Raw genomic sequence first — 18121 nt, forward strand, 5'->3', positions numbered from 1 at the left:
ATCCACTGCAGAGGAGGAGGATGGGCTGCAGAAGATGTGCGGTCCCTTTAAGACCCCAACGCTCTACTAGCCAAAGGAGGGGTGTGTGGTGGGGCGCTGCGTGATGGGAAAGTGCCTGCTGAGCCTCACACTTTCTCCCGTCTTGTAACTTTCAGGTCTGGGGTGTAGGAATAAAGCGCTGTGCTGGGACCAAGAACCGGTGAGTGCTAACAGCAGCTGGGCTGCTCGCTGGAGGACTTCCCGCCAGCGCCAGGCTGCTTGGCCAAGTGAGGAGCAGACAAGCGGGCGGGCAGGTGGCCCCGGGCCGCAGTGCCCGCGCCTTGGCTCTGCCCCCTGGAGCCAAGTGAGCCTCTGCTCCCTCGTGGTGCGAGGGCGGTGATGTTTTTTCCTCCCACCCACTTTTGAGTCCCCCCTCCCCCCTCGCGCGCACTCAAGCTCTCGCCACAACCTGCAAGCCCCAGACCTCGGAGGAGCGCCTCAGGGAACTCAGAGCGTGTGCAAGCGTGGCAGAAGGAGGAGGCCAGTGCCCAGGTCAGTAAGCAATGCCCTGCTGCCTTTCCCCCATCCCCTGCCTAGCTTTCCAACCTTTTCACAGTTGGGGTGCATTCTGTTTGCTGGAACTGCCCCTGTTCGTTCCCACAGGGCACCTTGAACTGTGGGACTTGCCATCCCAACCAGTTCTATCTATGGTCCTGCTAATGGAATAAAGGTAGAACCTTAGATATCCCATGAGATGGGATGGGGAATGAGGATTTGAACCTGCAACTTGTGGCTCCCAGTTCCGCCTGCATTTATACTTGCTCTGGTAGTTCTTAAGCTTCCAAGGGCAGTACAGGCACTCCCTGCCAAGCTACCTATAGGCTTGGAGCTTTGCTTTATGACTACATGTGTTCAGGAAAGAGCTCTTTTTGCTCCTTTAGAGAAGTGCTGTGGACTGGTTCACAATACGTTAATGAAACAGGGTGAGTGAAGCAGAGGCCCCTGTCTATTCTAGGCATCTCCCCACCCCCACCCCTGCTTTTTTCCGGGCCCAGACCTCTGAGATCAGAGTTTGAGACACTAGGCTCAGGAAACCAAGTAGGATTGCTAGGTTTCAGGGCCTGGAAACCTACCTTCCAGTCCTGCCACTAACTCAAGTCTGATTTCCTTCTCTCTCCGCTGCACGCCACGAAGTTTGAAGGTATAATTGTATGGAAGAAAATGCAATGGCAGATCAGAAAGTGTTTTATAAGCCCAAACGAGGCTTTCTTAGTCATGAGAAAAGAGAACACTTGGGCTCAATGTCTCCTCTTTCTTTGGCAACAGCCCCCTCCCCAGGAGTTAACTGAGCTTTTGTTGTTGGGGGATTTCAGCTTATGGGCAAGGACCGAAGTCTCCAGTGTCTGTCTTATTGTTTGTCAGAAAGAATAATGCTACCCAAGGGGATGTCCCACAGATGATATTGACTGAAATTACAAGGTCAGTCAAGCTTCTCCCTGAGTATTAAAGAGACACTGTCAGGTGGGAAGGGCTGCCTGACAACTATATATCCTTGGCTTTTCCTTAGCGATGTCTCTGGGTCTGTTCTGCTCAGGAGACCTGTTTGGAGAGTGGGCCCAGATGGTCTTGCAGTTACAGCTGAGCAAGAAGCAATTGGTCTCTTTGCTTGATGCAAACGAGCAATGTGAACACTAATTTCCTAAAGGCACCTGAATAGATAGATGCCTTTCCCCGGGTATCTGAAACATTTCTCCATCTCCTAGAAAGCCCACACACTTTCTCACCCCATCCTCACCACCAGGGTTATTTGCGCAGGTGGGGGGGATGTTTTCTTTGTTCCTTTCTTCTTGGGTCCTGTATCTTCCACCCTAACATGGCAGTGGTTACATTTCTAAGTAACCTGTCAAAGAGCCAGTGCAAGTTCAATAGCACAGCAGTCTGTGTGAAGCAGAGAGTTAATGCAGAAATAACTCCAGTTAACTGGGTCAAAGTATAATTTGAAAAATTAGGGACACTTTGGCTCTTTGCATGAATAAGAATCGGATGATTCCTGAGTGATGCTTGTGTTTCTTGCTATAGTCCCAGCAAATGTCTTCTACTACCCCAGCCCCAAAATTGAAAGGTAAAGGAATAAAGAGAAATAGAATAATGAGGAGCCCTCGAGTGGAAACCCGTCTCAGTTCATATTTCTCCACAAAAATACAAAGGCAAGACTTCAGGATCTTGTAAATCACAAGTGAATATTTATAAAACGATTCATTTTCTGATGTGCTCCATCACCTCCTGGGAGGCCACATAGATGACAGGAATGCCAAAAGAGATTAATTGCTCTCTAGTCACCAACTTTCCTGTTTGCTCATAACCTTAGTTGGGACCCAAGAAAAGCAAAAATTCTAAGGGCCATTTTCTTGCCAGCTTGAGTTATGAAGCAATGCTACTGTTCACCAAATCGCCCAACCATTGTACAAGAAAAACAACCCTGTTGATTCTTGCATGGGGAGACTCAAAAGCCATGCTTTCAGAAGTACCCTCTGAGAGCCATATATGATTGTGATAAATTAGATTTCAACAGTTAGAAATCTTTGTCTTTGGAGGCTCAGAGGAAAAAGCTTATTAAAGTAGGCTCAGAAAGAACTCCGTTGAGGTGGGTGGCTGTGTTAAACTGTTAATGAAAATGCTTTGTTTCAAGGGGATCTAGTGGCTCTCAATATACAGGGATATTTTGAATGACTGAAAGTCGGTTGGGGGACTACAGAACAGATAAAAAGCATCAGAACTGAGGCTTCCACAAGGCTAAGGATGCACCCTAGGAGAATTTGAACCTTTCATGATGTGCTAGGAGAGCTGAAAAAGAAAGCAGATGGGTGGTACAAATCAGCCTGCTAGCACAAACAATTCTGTAACATCAATTTGTTCTCAGGTGTGCATGGATTAATAATCTGCAGCATTTTTTTTTACAAAGTATCCCTGTATAACCCTATTGATCTTGAACTTGGAGTGATCCTCATGCATCTGCCTCCTGGGATTGCAAGCATGCACCTCAAGGCTGGACCAAAATAATGAATTTTTTAATGATCACAACAGTTTCATAGCATTTAAAGTAAAACTGTAACATCCGCTTTAGAGCCCAAAAAAGATTCAGTTCTCTAAAGTGAGCATCATACACTTCTTTCCTTCAAATACATAGTTTATGTTCAATATTTACATTGGATTCTCTGAAAACACCACTGTGCATAAATTACTATTCAGGATTAACACCAGAATGAATGCAATGCTTCCAGAATATTTAAATACTTTCCAATCTCCTGTTGGAAGAATTTTATAAACTCTAAAGTCCATGGAAAATAGTTGTGACAGGATGCAAGCAAATTCTCTGTGTTTTAAGGCTTCAAAAGATGAAGATTTCAATCCTTCCCACCAATGCCTATTTTTAAAGAATTGTGGTTGCTTTAACAGCCTCTTGCGTGGTGGGACAAATTGAATGAATCGCTGTTGAAATTTGCTTGTTTTCTTTTAAAATTACCCATTTTACATTTCCTTTCCCAATGGACTTCATGGGAAAGGATATATCTGAATTGTTCTAAGTGGTGAAATGTCTCAGATGCTGAATTGCATTCATTATCAGATTACATCTATCTTTTCCAACATCAGCACTCATAGTGAAGATTCTTTTAGATCTTATAGAAGATACAAGAGAAACACCGATTGAGGAAAGACGCTAAAGGATTAATGATAATATTAGTCTGAAGCTAAGACTATACTATGCTTGGTTTTAGACATCATTGCAGTTGAAAGTTTTCTCCTTGTGCACAATTTGCCAAAATAGCTTTTTTTATAAACTCAAATTTCCTGATTTTCTACCTACACCCAACAACAATAAAATGTCCTAAGAAATAGATTTCAATTTCTTTAGAAAAAATTTCAATTTTTTTTCTCCAATAACTTACTTGTAAGGATTTAGCCTCAGTGCTGCACAGGAATATGTACTCAACTCATGTGAATTTCCTCTCATAATCTTTACAAAAGAGGCAAGTCCTTTGTCTTCTACAAACAATGCCTGCACTCCGGTACATTCTTCAGTGATTTTTCTAGCAAGTTAGAAACCTAAGTATCACTCATGTTCATCAGTTCCAAGGGATCTGTTTTTATTACTTCTTTCTGCTTTCTTCTCAACAGGTTTAGTCCATCAGTTCTTGGAGTCTCTGAGTTACATTTTGCAGTAGCTCAAAGAAGAAGAACGTGGAAAATGGGAGGCGTGAAATATATAGTCTCCTTGGTTTTGTTCTTTATTTTCCTAGAAGGAAGCAAAACAGAGCAAGTAAAACGTAAGTGTCTTGCATTAAAAAAAAAAAATCCCTCAAACTCATCATATCTTTGAACCTGTGTTTATAATCTGTAGGGATTATGATTAGCTCAAATGTGGCATTTTTCTATGAGAAGAAAGTAACTGTTACTGATTTATGCATGACTTGATAAAAAAAATGAGAGCTTTGAATCAGTCCAACTAAACTTGAGGCTGTTTTTCTGATTATCATATAGTTTTCTCAAAGAACACATGACAGATTTTTACTTTCCTGTTTTCAACTGTAGAAATATCATTCCATTTTACGTAACTCTAGAAATATCTGACAGATGAGCTGGATTTTTTCCCATTTTCAGACTCTTCAGTAGAGTTTTAGTTTATTAAAAAGAGTAAAACAAAAAGAAAAAAAAAAAACAAAAAGGCAAAGAAAGGCAGACCTTGCATATCTGTAATACTGAAAAATCAGTGAAGGAACTGGACTCAGACCCAGTGATGAAATTTAGCTTCCAAGAACTGTTAAGAAATTAGATGTCATTTATTGAAAAGAATGTCCACCCAAACCCAGGGAGTAGTTCTAGAAAAATCAACTGTCCATATGGCTTAACATATTAGAGGAAACAGAGGGCTGTGTGTGTGTGTGAAGTGTAATTAACCCCCCCCCCCTTTTTCTGGCACTGATGAATCTATTATTATTACAAGTTCTCTGCTGCATTTGAACAGTGTAGGCCTCAACTTCTTTCGGCCACTTGCAGCCACTTTTGAGGTGAACGCCTGCTCTAAATTGGAGGAAGTGACTGAGCTTGGCTCCTATTTAGAGAAACAATGACAAAAAAAGAAAAAACAAAAAAAAGAAGCACATAGTGGAATTGGTCTAGTAAGAGCATATTCTGTGCTCCACTGAACTTATTCATCAGATGGAACTGTAAAATGTTCTTGGTAGGAGCTGTGGCAGTATCTGAATCCCATCACAAACATTTATCTCTTCTATACATAGAATTAAATATGGGAGGCAGAAGACTTGTTGACGTGGAGGGGAGAACCAAGCCTATCCCATCATTGTGTTTCTGTCCCGCAATGATTTCCTCTGCGAGTGGTCTTCTTCCTGGGAGAAAAAAAAATTCATTGGATAAGGAACTTCAGCATCAGTGATCTGTAGTGATATCTAGGCATGACTGAGGCATAAATGGAAGACAATGAAAGGAAACTTGAATCAGCCTCTCCCCTTGTCTTTCTCACATCACCTACGTTTCCTTCCATCACATCAGAACACTCTCTTCTTATTTAAGTACATGTGATAGAAATGTTGTCTGTTCCTTCTTAATTCAGTTCACAACCAGTGGGGAGTAAAAATTCCTGGTCTCTTAGAAAGATGTTTCCCTTATAGCCTGCGATGCTGATGGCTGCGTGGGGAATATTATAACTCTCAATAGGCCATCTCTTCTTGGAGGTCGTCCATACTTACAAAGCATTGAGGAATATTATCTGTAAAACTTAGAGCTTTGTTGACAAAGCAAAGAACGATGATTTATGAGCCCTAAACTGATACTTTCTAATGTTTCCTTGTGTTGATTATTTCTCAAGCTATTTTAATATTTGGTTTGTGTAAAAGTAATTGTGTAACAGATGGCTGAAGGCACTGGTTTTGATCTAATATTTCAGATTATAGTTATGGTGAGGCCACCATCGTAGTCATTCTTACTGACATTTCATCTGCATCTGGCCACATCCAAATCAAAGATACTCAAAATTTAATCTTTACTAAAGAAGAAATCTCATAGCATATGCTTCATGTATGTTACCATCACACATGCAAGTGTTCATGCAGATATTTATATTGACTCACTAACAATGACAAGTTGGAAGCAGAAGCAGTGGAAAAGAACAATTCAATGAAAAATATCCCATAAATGATTCAAGTATTGTGTTAAAAATTCATTTTTGAAAAGTATTTGTTGGCCTTATAAAGTTTTTTTCTTAAATTCAGAAAGATAAATATAAACATAATAACCTTCCAGGTCATATCAAAATATTTCTTAACAACAATGTCATCTTTCTAATGCCTATATAATTTGCAACTGCATGTATGTTCCATTGTTTAACTAACCATCCTCTATTTATAGGTATATATGTTATTTCTACTTTTTGACATTACAAATTAAGGGCATTGGTGAAACTTTCAGTTTTCATCTTGTTAACTGCTGTCAAAGTGCTCTTCATTAAGTTACTGCTACCTGTGTGTGAATGCCCATTTATAATTTCTTTATTAAAAGTGCTACAATCTTTATATTGGAGGATCATCTTAATTGTAGAAATTATATTTCATTTTTGCCTTGATATTTTCCTATTCCTATGTGATCTTTTCAATAACATTTAGTTTAAATAGACTTCTTAATTACATGTTTTTCTTTTGAGCTTGCTTTATTTATGTATAATTTGTTGTTGGAAGTTGCTTATTGTAGTTGCATTTGTATATCAATTTTAAAATTCTGTGTGGCTAGATTGTATTCTTTTCCACTGTGGCTACTGAATTTCCTGGAAGGTTTTTCCCACCATATATTACTGCATTTTGTTTTCTGGAGTTTATCTGTAGGTCTCTGTTCCATGTGAAATTTAGATGCATATATGGGAATACAATAGAGAATTACTTTTTAAGCCTCTGAGTGGTAGATTTGTAAGAACTGTTTATGATCTTTTTATAGTATATATTCCAGAATTTGTACAAGTGGAAATTTCTATTATTTTAAGGGAAAAAGTTGTTCTTCAAAGTAAAGAGACATATTTTACATTTTACTGTCTAGTACAGGAGAAAGGAAGGCATGGGAATACATTAAAAGGAGTGTTATTTTTAAATTTTATAGACTTGAGAAAATGTACAAATATAGAAGTGTTAAAACTTTTCATCTGTTCATGCTGCCTGTCTCCATTTTACTTGAGGAAGCCTCAGTTTTCAGGTGCTGGTTAAAATAGACTCTTTTAAGTCCAAGAACATGTTTACTCTCCTATCTGGAACAGCCAGGATAGGATGCATGTGGGGTGCCCTTATGGTAGAAGATCTTCTTTCAGTTGCTGGGGAAAATGAAGAATTTTTGGACAAATTCTTTGTATGCAGAAAACTCTTTTCACAAGGAGTGGTGAAGGCCTGTGTTGCCCCTTGCTGCTAGATAATTAGTTATAGTTGTAGTCACTTTCACAAACAGGAAGACAGGCTAAGGACACCAGGAAATACTGATAGTGCACTGCAATGGATGAATGAGCCATTTGTTGCTTATGTAAAAGTTTGCTACTGTCCAGCATCAGCAAAGTTTGAGGTCTTTAGCCAGGAAAAGATCTTTCTATAACTCCATTATGCTCTGTTGTTAAAGTTGTAGTCAATGAGGCCAGGAAGTTCTTTTGAAGTTCAAAGGAGCGTAACATTCACAGCATAATATTCATGCAAATATGGGACAAATGGGCTGACAAGTTTGCCCCCTTTGGCAGCTCTAACTTAGGTAATGAAGTATTGATCAAAGTGAACTTGAAGAACTGAGTTGTGAAGAATATTTTATTATATGTTTCTAATGAACCAGACTATACTAAGTCTGGCAGAGTTTCTGGAGACAAAAATGTGGCACATGGATCCATTCCTCCTCTATAAAAGTAAACTGGATCTGAGAAACTAGATTTCTCACTCATTTCTCTCCTCCATGCTAAAGCTTGCAAACTTTTGTGTTGGTATTTAATAAAGTGGGAATTTAGAATTCTCAGGAAAGGCAAGCCACCAGTGTAGTAAGAAGATTAGCAAATTGGAGATATGCAATTTGTATCTCTGGTGAAAGCCAGAAAGAGAGCACAACATTTTAGGACCACCACAGAATTTAACATGATTATTACATATTAAGAAGAAGCAATTAAGAGAGTATACCTATTAAAGTTCATGCAGATGGAAGAAGAAGAAAGAAATGGTACCATAAGATCAGATAAGTTTGTCAGGCATGGTACATGTGCCTGTAATTTTAGCACAAGGGAGACTGAGGTAAAGTGAGATAAGGCCAACCTGGGCTAACATAAGGAGCACTTACTTAACCCTCAGCTAGACAGCTTAATGTTTTTCAAAGTATATTCTGATTTTTTTTTAAATATGGGAGCATGATGACTTTGGGATTAGCCTAGACTGAACCCTTCATTTTATGTCTGTCTTACATACTTGGGGAATATTGCTGTAGAGGTCTTAAGTTTTCCTATAAACACAATGGAAAAAATAGTGATCCCCATTGGATTATCTTTTTCCCATTGCTGTAACACAATACCTGGCAGAAGAGGCAAGATTAGGTAAGGAGGACTTCACTTTCAGGGTATGGTTCATCCTGACAAGGAGAACATGGCTGCCAGAATGTGAGGCAGCTGGTCAGTCACATTGTGTCTGTAGTCAGGAAGCAGAGAGAGATGAACATTGCTACTCAGCATCCTTTTTTCTGTTCATGCAGATGGAGACTGGAGCCCATGGAATGGTGCTTCCTATAGTTAGGATAGTGCATCCCACATCATCTAAAAATCCCATCACAGTTTCCATAATATGTCTAAATACCATCAAGTTGATGACTAAGATCAACCATCAGGGCCACCAGAATTATTTGCATATTGGCTGGGACAAGATTAGCTTTTAATAAATTGTAGTAATTGTAGAAACATTTTTAAAAGCCAAATTATGTAGTCCACTAAATTTCAAGCTGAAAAATTGTAACTAAATGGGGTCAACTGACTTGGTGCAGAGACAGATTGCTGTGAATGCCAGCCAGAGTCAGAACTAAAGCACAGAATCTCCAAATACAATATTCTCTTCACTATACCAATTTGGCTCTGGAAATTCTTTGAAGAAGCCAGTTCATTTTCTTGAACTTAAGCCCAGTCTTTTACATGTGGCAGTGGCAGCAATGTAATATGTAAGTGAAGGTCTAACTGAATGAATAAAGACCTTTGTAACTCTGTTTCCTTAAGAGAAGCAATGTGCCTTCTGGGACTTAAAGAACCAAAGGCTGGGGATAGAATTCAGAGGTAAAGTGATTACCCAGCAGGTACAATGCCCTAGGTTCATCTCCAATGTCATTACTGATGTTGGGGCTGGGGAGTCACATAATGAGGAAGACTGTTTGCTCAGCAAGAATGATGATTTGAGTTTGGATCCTTAGTAATTCATGTGAAAACCCAGGTATGGTCATGTATGCATATGCCTGTAACCACAGCAATGTGGAGACAAAGATAGAATGCTGAGACTTGATGGCCATCAACCTAACACCAGATTCAATGAAAGACTGTATGTCAAAGAAATATAGCAGAGAGTTATAGAACAAGACAGCCAGTATCTTCCTCTAGTCTACATATATAGGCGTGACACATGCATACATACACATTTATATCACATGTGGATACCACACATCTATACCATATATATTCATATCCACATCAAATTATAGATGCAAGTGAAAATAAAATTTGAATCCTCAAAAGACAGGCTAAGATAAAAAAATTATTCAGGAACCTAAACAAGCTAATTGAAAATTCTGAGAAAGGTTAAAAATATGTTCCTGGGAAGAATTCTATTGCTCTGGACAGAGAGCTAAAAATAAGAATAGGTTTTGTGGGGATAAAACAAGAGAAACAATGACTTCGGTTTTGTGTATTTTGCACAAACCACCTGGACTTTTAATCATATCACAAAGTCACTCTGAAGAGAATTTTATTCATTTAATATTTATAGCCTGGCCACTTCCAAAAACATTGGATATGGGTTAGAGATGAAAGACTGGGTTGAAAGTAATGGTTTTTAAAGATGAAATAACATACAGGCTATCTAAAGAAGAAAAAGTAGATACAGTTAGAATGTTGTTAGGTAGATTGTAGCATCTTTCCTCTAAATTTAGCTTGTGCCTTCTGAACTGAAAAGTGAGAGAGAGAGAGAAACTTCAGGCTTGTTGACAAGTGGCAGTAACATCTATAGAGTATTCCCATTTTCCATCTACCACTTAAGCTGTGTTGATCATGAGATACTCAAATAAAATATGTTCAGTGTGGTACAAGGAGAACAGTTGTAAGCTGAATCTCATATGATAAAGAGGAACCCTTTGGTATTTCTCTATTAGCCATCTGTCTTAGATTGGATTTTCATTGCTGTGAAGGGACATCATGACCATGGCAACTCTTATAAATGAGACATTTAATTGGGTGTGGCGGTGGCTCACTTGCAGTTTCAGAGGTTTGGTCTATTATCATTGTGATAGGGAGCATGGCGGGGTACAAACAAATTTGGTGCTGGAGCTGAGAGTGCTGCATTTTGCAGGCAATAGGAAGTCCACTGACTGTCACACTGAGAAAAACTTGAGCAAAAGAGGCCTCAAAGCCAGCCCCCACAGTGACACACTTCCTTCACCAAGGCCACACCTCCCTATGGAGGGCATTTTCTTTCAAATTATCATATTATTTTTAAAGGATTAGGGCAGAAATTAAGTAATAATGAAATAAATACCTTTCATAAATAACGAGAAAATGTGGTCTTTGTACTTTAACATTTAGTAACATTGGTTAATTGGTTTATGGTATGTTGAAATTATTAAGTAATGTATGTTTAATATACCTATTAGACTAATAACAACTGTGGCAAGAAACTTTTACATTAACAGTTGTTTTCTAGTTTAAGAATGGATGCTCATTGATAGACATGCATTAAATATATAAACTTGTAAGAAAAACAATCATAATTTCAAGATCTGTGGATAATCACAGGTATTATTATAGCTATTTATAGTCTTTTTCTAAGTTGAGAAATACATATATATATATATATTAAATAAAACACTGTTTTGAAACCAATTTGAATCAGTGTTTCTTATGACAATTCACACTTGTTATCTCTAAAAATACAAACACTCATGCTGTCTAAAGTGAAAGTTGGCTACTTGATGTTTGTACAAGGAATAAATTTGGTTCTGTTGTGAAACATTCAAGAGCTCAACTTGTACTCTTGGTCAAACAGAAAATATTCCCAGTCAAACAGAAGGTCCCCTTTAGCCAAAACTTGTGAAGGTGAGGTGCTGATAGGGAAGATTTTTCTTTTAAACAAGAACTTGGATTTTTTCCCACAGTCCTATGCCATATGACATGGAACAGATTTTTTAGCCAGAAAAAATTTCAGGTCAGGTTTCACCAGCCAAGTAGCCTTTCTGTAAAAGGATCTCCCCATGGCCTCATAGAAAGACTAATGAGAATACCATCCACTCTCTGTTATGCATGCTAATAAGAGATAGAAGGACATGATGAATTGAAATTTCATGGCTTATCTCCAGTTCTCATCTTAGTCAATGGTGTTACCTTCCGCCAGTGTCAACCATCTTCAAACTACAGACTCTTTTATTCCCATAGTATCTGAGTACCTATTAATAAAAAACTGAAGTAGTCACAAAGCAAGTAGAGAGTGGTCCATGACTTGTGTACAATACCTTACATGGGTATGGTGTTTTATTTTTGTTTGTCTTTTGTTTTTTGTTTCTCTCTGTCTCCCTGTGTGTCTGTCTCTCCTCTCTCTCTCTCTCTCTCTCTCTCTCTCTCTCTCTCTCTCTCTCTGTGTGTGTGTGTGTGTGTGTGTGTGTGTAAATGAGTTACTTTAGGGAGAATGACCCAGAAAATATGATTGAAATTTTTAATTCCTGGATGAGGGAATCAATCATAACAACAGAATGAGGAATTTGACTTCTTCTCACATTTCCTTTTACTCTGTTTCTCACAACTGTTAACAAGGTACTTTTAATGTCCCAAGAGAATGGGATAGAATCCTCAACTCTAAAACCTCATTTTAGGGAAATAAAAACAAGTTGTATAACTACTACATATTGCACTTCCTACACTGTGCTTCAAGTTTGATAAATGGGCAGAAGGAAAGTATTTAATGTGTTTCTTTCCCCCCTCACTATTCTAGGAGCTTTTTAAGGAAATTAATAATTAAAAAGGAATTTGTTTACTTGGTGTGTCTACTTCACATAACTCATAGCAAAGCTTCATTTCTCCCTTTCCACCGACCATATGTGTTATAGTAGAATAAATATTATTGTAATACTGACATAGTGATGTGTCTACACTAAGAGCTGTCATCAAAAACAGTTCATGGGAATGTCTTCTTGATTTTGGACTAGTATTAGAGTTCTTGACCCTTTGACTTAATCTTGGGAGAGGGGAAGAACACTGATGGCACAGATGTGCTCTTCGTGGCTGTTTACATTTTGTATTGTTCCTGTTAACAGGGGCTACCAAAGTAGCAAGAATTTCTACTTCTAATTAAGGCCAGCTGAGCTGTCTGAAAAACTGGCTATAATGATGCAGGTTGAAGATCCATTTGACCTCTTAGTTGAATAACTTTGCGACTCTCAGATACTGATAGTTAGTAGTAAGTTATATGTTCCCCAGCTGATCTCTCTCAGCTATTGGCAATAGATTGTTGACTTTTCTTCTTCATCTCTCCTAGAGATTAGTGTAACATCTCATTTCAACAAAACCAGCCCATTTATGCTTCTTCCAAGATGATATATTGGGATTTTTTGTGTGGCTGATTATACATTGTAGCTCATTAAACTCTTTCCCGGGTCGCGTCAAACGTTTTTAAAGTCCAAACTTATAAGCATATGTTGAAGTTGGATTTATCCTAGTTTTCGAAAAGTGAAAATTGTTCTGTGTGCTCTTAGAGAAACATTTATGATTTTAATAAAAAGCACTCCATTTTGAGCATCGTTAAAGTACCACTTAATGACTCAGAACATCAATGTCATTAATTAATGGAACATCATTTAACTGCACCAGTATTACTATTTAGCTCCTTACCTGCCTGTGGTCCCTGTCTTTTTCTTCATTAAGGATCACTTTTTAGCCATAATTAGCTAAATATCGTATAATTGGCATGGAACTAATGTATGTGTTGTAAGGCCATTATATTTGCTTTGGAATTGGTTTTCTATCAGCAATGGGTTTTGAATAAGGTTTTTACATTTCCTGATAGTGTAGTTTGGAAAACAGTGGGATAGTAATGTGGCTTCAATAAGATGTTAAAATATGATATAATGATTTGCTAGGAGTCTTAGCTGGGGTCATCCTTGTGTATTCCCTAGCACCAGGTTTCTCCATAACCCCATAATAGAGGGAGCTAACTTGATATTTTAAATAGGTATATGTGATAGAAACCATACAGTGAAATAATTCATGCGAGAGAAGAATAATATACACGGTATACAGGATCTATTTATATGTACAACCATAGATTTATCTTAAAAATAGATTATAGCTTCCTTCAATTCATATAGTAGCCCCAGGTACATATAACTGTGCCAAACTAATAATTCTACTTGAAGGAGTCATGATCATAAGTATGTTTTCAAGTATACCAGATATTTCTGAAACAAGTTTTATATATAGAATGCAAATCACTTGACTATCTGTTAGAGTGAATATAAATTTGTTAAGAAAAAGTCACTTTGTCATTAACAAGAGGGTAGGGAAAGATGTCTGATATAGGCATTGGTGTTGGAAAATTTGTGACCATTCATCAATAGCTAAGGGTTATGGAATTATTGAGATATTTCTAAGTTGTGTCTATATAATGAAGCTGTGTTTCTAGACTTACCTGAATCCACACATGTTCTGCTTCACAACATTTTTTTTTTAGTTTCCTGTGTTCTTTCAGTTCAAACATGGTTGTAAATACCTATTCTTACTCAGGAAATATTAATGTAAATTGTTAAAGAATATAGAAATACCATAGAATATTGGAGAACCAAATGATTACTGAAAAATAATACATATTAAGCTTTACTGAAAATTTAAAAAGAATGCTGGTTTCATTATTCCCTATAGAATTTCCAATATTTTAAGCAACTAAAATATTCACCCAGTGATAATGAGAACATAGGTTATTGTGGCTTTTCTTGGAGAAAGTCTAGCAATATAGATCAAGAATTTCAAATTATACAAAACTTTTGATCCCCCCAAAATGACTTCTTAGCAATTGTATTAAGAAAACAGCTAGTGTAGGAATATTTGTCATGATACTTTTTTCTGTTTTATATTATTATTATTATTATTATTATTATTATTATTATTATTATTATTATTGGTGTTTTTGAGACTTGGTTTCTTTGTATTGTTTTGGAGCCTGTCCTGGAACTAGCTATGTAGACCAGGCTGGCCTCTAACTCACAGATCTGCTTGCCTCTGCCTCCTGAGTGCTGGGATTAAAGGCGTGCACCACCAACACCCAGCTACTTTAATTATTTTTTAAACAATTTTATTTTACATACCAACACCATTTCCCTCTCCCTCCCAAACTGACCACCATCACCCCACCCCACCCCCATCTACTCCTCAGATAGGGTGAAGCATCCCATGGAGAATCATAAAAGTCTGTCACATCATTTGGGGGCAGGACCAAAGCCCTCCCCCATGTATCTAGGCTGAACAAGGAATCCCTCCATAAAGATTGGGTTTCCAAAAAGCCAGTTCGTACACTCAAGATAAAATAGAAATGACAACATTATAATTGGCCAAATAGAGAATTGGTTAATGTTAAGGTTAAACTGTGTATCAATATAGAATAGTGTCCCTAGGCAGAGTATGGGAGACTATTTAATGCAATAGCAATATTCTCATCATGGTATGTCAATTCTGAAATAGAATTTCTATATACATGATATCTGGATTAAAAGAAAAGTTTCTAGTTTCTTGTAAAGGGCTTCAAAGTTTTCAGATCTATTATGTAAGAAAGTACCTGAATGAACTGTAAATTAATGATTCCTCTTAGATTCAGTAAGATGGGAATGGAATTAAAAGTATATAGCTTGGGATGGAGGAAACAAAACCACATGAATGTCCATGTAGAAACTTACCAAGTACCAAGATTAGTGTATAAAACTCAATTGCTTCCCTACATACTAACAACAAACAAGAGGGATTTGAACTAAACATATGTATTGATGCTCGTCTTATCACTCTTAAAAAATTATATATATATATATATATATATATATATATATATTCAACAATGCATCTAATTCAAAGTGTAAGACTTTAATGAAATAAAACCAAAATAAATAATTGGGGAAATAATCCATGTTTGTGGGTAGAAATACTAAAGATTGTTAGTGTTGGTTTTTCATAATTTAATCTGTAGGTCAATAGTCATCAAAATTATAACAAGTCTTTTTGGGACATTGACAGAGTTACTTAATTTTGTATGAAATGGTGAAAGATACAAAAGAGCAAAATATACTGAGAAGTAACAATAAAAATGTCACTGATAAAACTTGACTTCAAAACGTGTTGTATATGCTGCAACAATGAATACTTTGACGTTGGCCAAAGAAAAATAAAAAAATCAACACAACAGGAAGCCCAGAAATCGAGATGTATAAACATTGTCAGGAAACTTTCAACAAAGAAGGAAAGTTGTAAATGAAATTCAGTGGATAGATAGACTTTTTGATAGGTGGTACTTGAATAACCAAACATCTTTATCCCCAAGTAAATAAATTAATTAATTGAGCCAGCCATAGTTCTTATATATTTCACAAAAACTTCAGCGTGGATCACTGAACAAAGTCAAGGTGTCTGTTTGGCTTTGGCAATGATGTTTTAAGTAAAACATCAAAGGCACAAATCATGAAAGAACTGATACACTAGACTTTGTTAGAATTAAAGACTTTGCTTCTATAAAATCAGAATCCACAAATAGTACATTCTAAAATGAAAAGCACCATCCTGAGGAGAGGGCATTGAGTAAATGCACCAAACATTTAAGGATGAAATTACATGAGTACTCTGTGATAGTTTCAGAAGAAAATAGCAGAGGAGCACTGACTAACTTATTTTATGATTGCCACATTTCTGTAGCATCAAAAAGTAGACAAAGTCATTGTAAGAAAAGAGTAGACCAACAGCTCCTGTGAGCTTAAGTGCAAGAATCTAAACTTTCAGTTAATTGAGGAACTGGAGAGATGAATCAGTAATTAAAACTTTTTTTTTCTGCTTTTGCAGAGAACTGGAGTTTTGTTCCCATCAACTACATGGGTTAACTTAGAACTATCTGTAATTCCAGGTCCATGGGACTTGGCTTTCTCTTTTAACGTCTGTGGGTGCCCACATGTACACACACACACACACACACACACACACACACACACACACACACACAAATAAAATAATTCTTAAAATAATAAATTTAACTCATTAAAATATGAAATTGATGATTGACACAAACAAGAGGGATTTATTACAAGTACATTAGTGAGTTGCAACATTTAAAAATCAGTTACGGTATTCTATCATTTCAACAGGCTTAAGAGAATAAACATGTTTTTATCAAAAGATGGAAACAAAGGATTTAATAAAATCCAAAACTATCTAGCAGTCTAGGGATAGAGGGGAATTTACTCATCTTGACAAGGACAGCAAGAATCATACTTAATGATGAGACACAGGATGCTTTCCTACTTAATCACAGGATGCTTTCCTACTTAATCACAAAGTCAGTGATTAAGAGCACTGACTGTTCTTGCAGAAGACCCAAACTTTGTTCCCAGCACTCATAACTGGTGGCTTACAACTGCCTATTAACTCCAGCTTTGGGAAATCCAATGCCCTTTCGTGGCCTCTGCAAGCACTTACACACACACACACACACACACACAGAGAGAGAGAGAGAGAGAGAGAGAGAGAGAGAGAGAGAGAGAGAGATATAAAAATAAGTATTTAATAAAAACCTAAAGAAATAACAACAATGTAGCTGACTGAATTGTTTTCACTAGAGGAATAGTGAGAATTTATCAGAAGAAAGGCTACCTTTTCACAAAATAAAATGGATCAAGCTTCTTTGTTATACAAACCAGGGCTACCTACTGAGGACGAGCACTGCCCACAATGGACTGGACACTTCTACATCAATCAGCAATCAACAAAATGTCTACTTGACTACATCCCAATTTGATGGGGAAGTACTGAATCTAGTTTGTATCAATTATAAAAACCTAACCAACACAATTGCCTCCTTGTCAACTTGCCATATGAACACACCACTAAGATACTATAAGCTTTCCTTTCTTTTTTATCCCAAAATACCATGTTAATAAAACAATATAAAACAAAAATTTAAAAGCCCCATACTCCTTAAAACTATCTCAACACTTAAAGACTGAAATTCTCTTTAAAATATTCAAAGTCTCTCTGAAAGTACTAGCTCTCAAATTTGGGCTTCTGTACACATCACAAATAAGTTACATACTTTTAATTTTTTACAACAGGATGGAAGAACTAGGGCACAGTCACAGACATATCAAAGGAAAACCAAACTTCAATCATCAAAAAATTCAGTTCTTGATTTGTAAGTCCCACTCAAGCCTTTGAGTTCCAAAAGGTCTGAGAAGCTCCCCATCTCCAGCTCTACCAACTGTGGCACACATAACTCATCTCACAGGCTGAGACTGGCTCTAGATCACAGTTGTTGCTCTCCTTGGCAGTTGTCCCATTGCACTGACACATACACTATGCTGGAGTCCCCACTGCAACTGTGGCACCTCCCTCCCTCCCTCCCACTTCCTTCCTTCCTTCCCCCCCTCTCTCTTTCTCTCTTGACAGAGTCTCTACATAGCCTTGTCTGACCTTGAACTCACAAAGCTTCTGCCTTCTAACCTAGCTGTTCTTAATTTTGACTGAGTCTTAGTTGATAGTATACCATGTATGAATTATGGGATTGAGTCATCTCAAACAAGTCTTTTTCTAGATAAATAAGTTATTCTCCTATGCATTCTAAATATTTCAATGTATTAAATTAAATTA

The 18121-nt window shown here is 37.3% G+C and overlaps 1 protein-coding gene across 3 annotated transcripts in view; it reads left to right on the top strand.

The window, feature by feature from the left end:
* Positions 1-227: 227 nt before the first annotated feature.
* Positions 228-18121, top strand: part of Chrdl1 (chordin like 1) — a 105681-nt gene continuing 87787 nt past the window's right edge. The window contains exons 1-2 of one of the 3 annotated variants that reach the window (XM_051177965.1): positions 228-531; positions 4156-4304. In XM_051177965.1, coding sequence (XP_051033922.1) covers positions 4226-4304 — 79 coding nt within the window. In that variant the 5' untranslated portion in view covers positions 228-531; positions 4156-4225. The remainder of the gene's footprint in view (positions 532-4155; positions 4305-18121) is intronic. The other 2 variants (XM_051177967.1, XM_051177964.1) reach the window with 2 other exon arrangements.

Source organism: Phodopus roborovskii, unplaced genomic scaffold, assembly GCF_943737965.1.
Source record: "Phodopus roborovskii unplaced genomic scaffold, PHOROB, whole genome shotgun sequence".
Taxonomy (NCBI): Eukaryota; Metazoa; Chordata; class Mammalia; order Rodentia; family Cricetidae; genus Phodopus; species Phodopus roborovskii.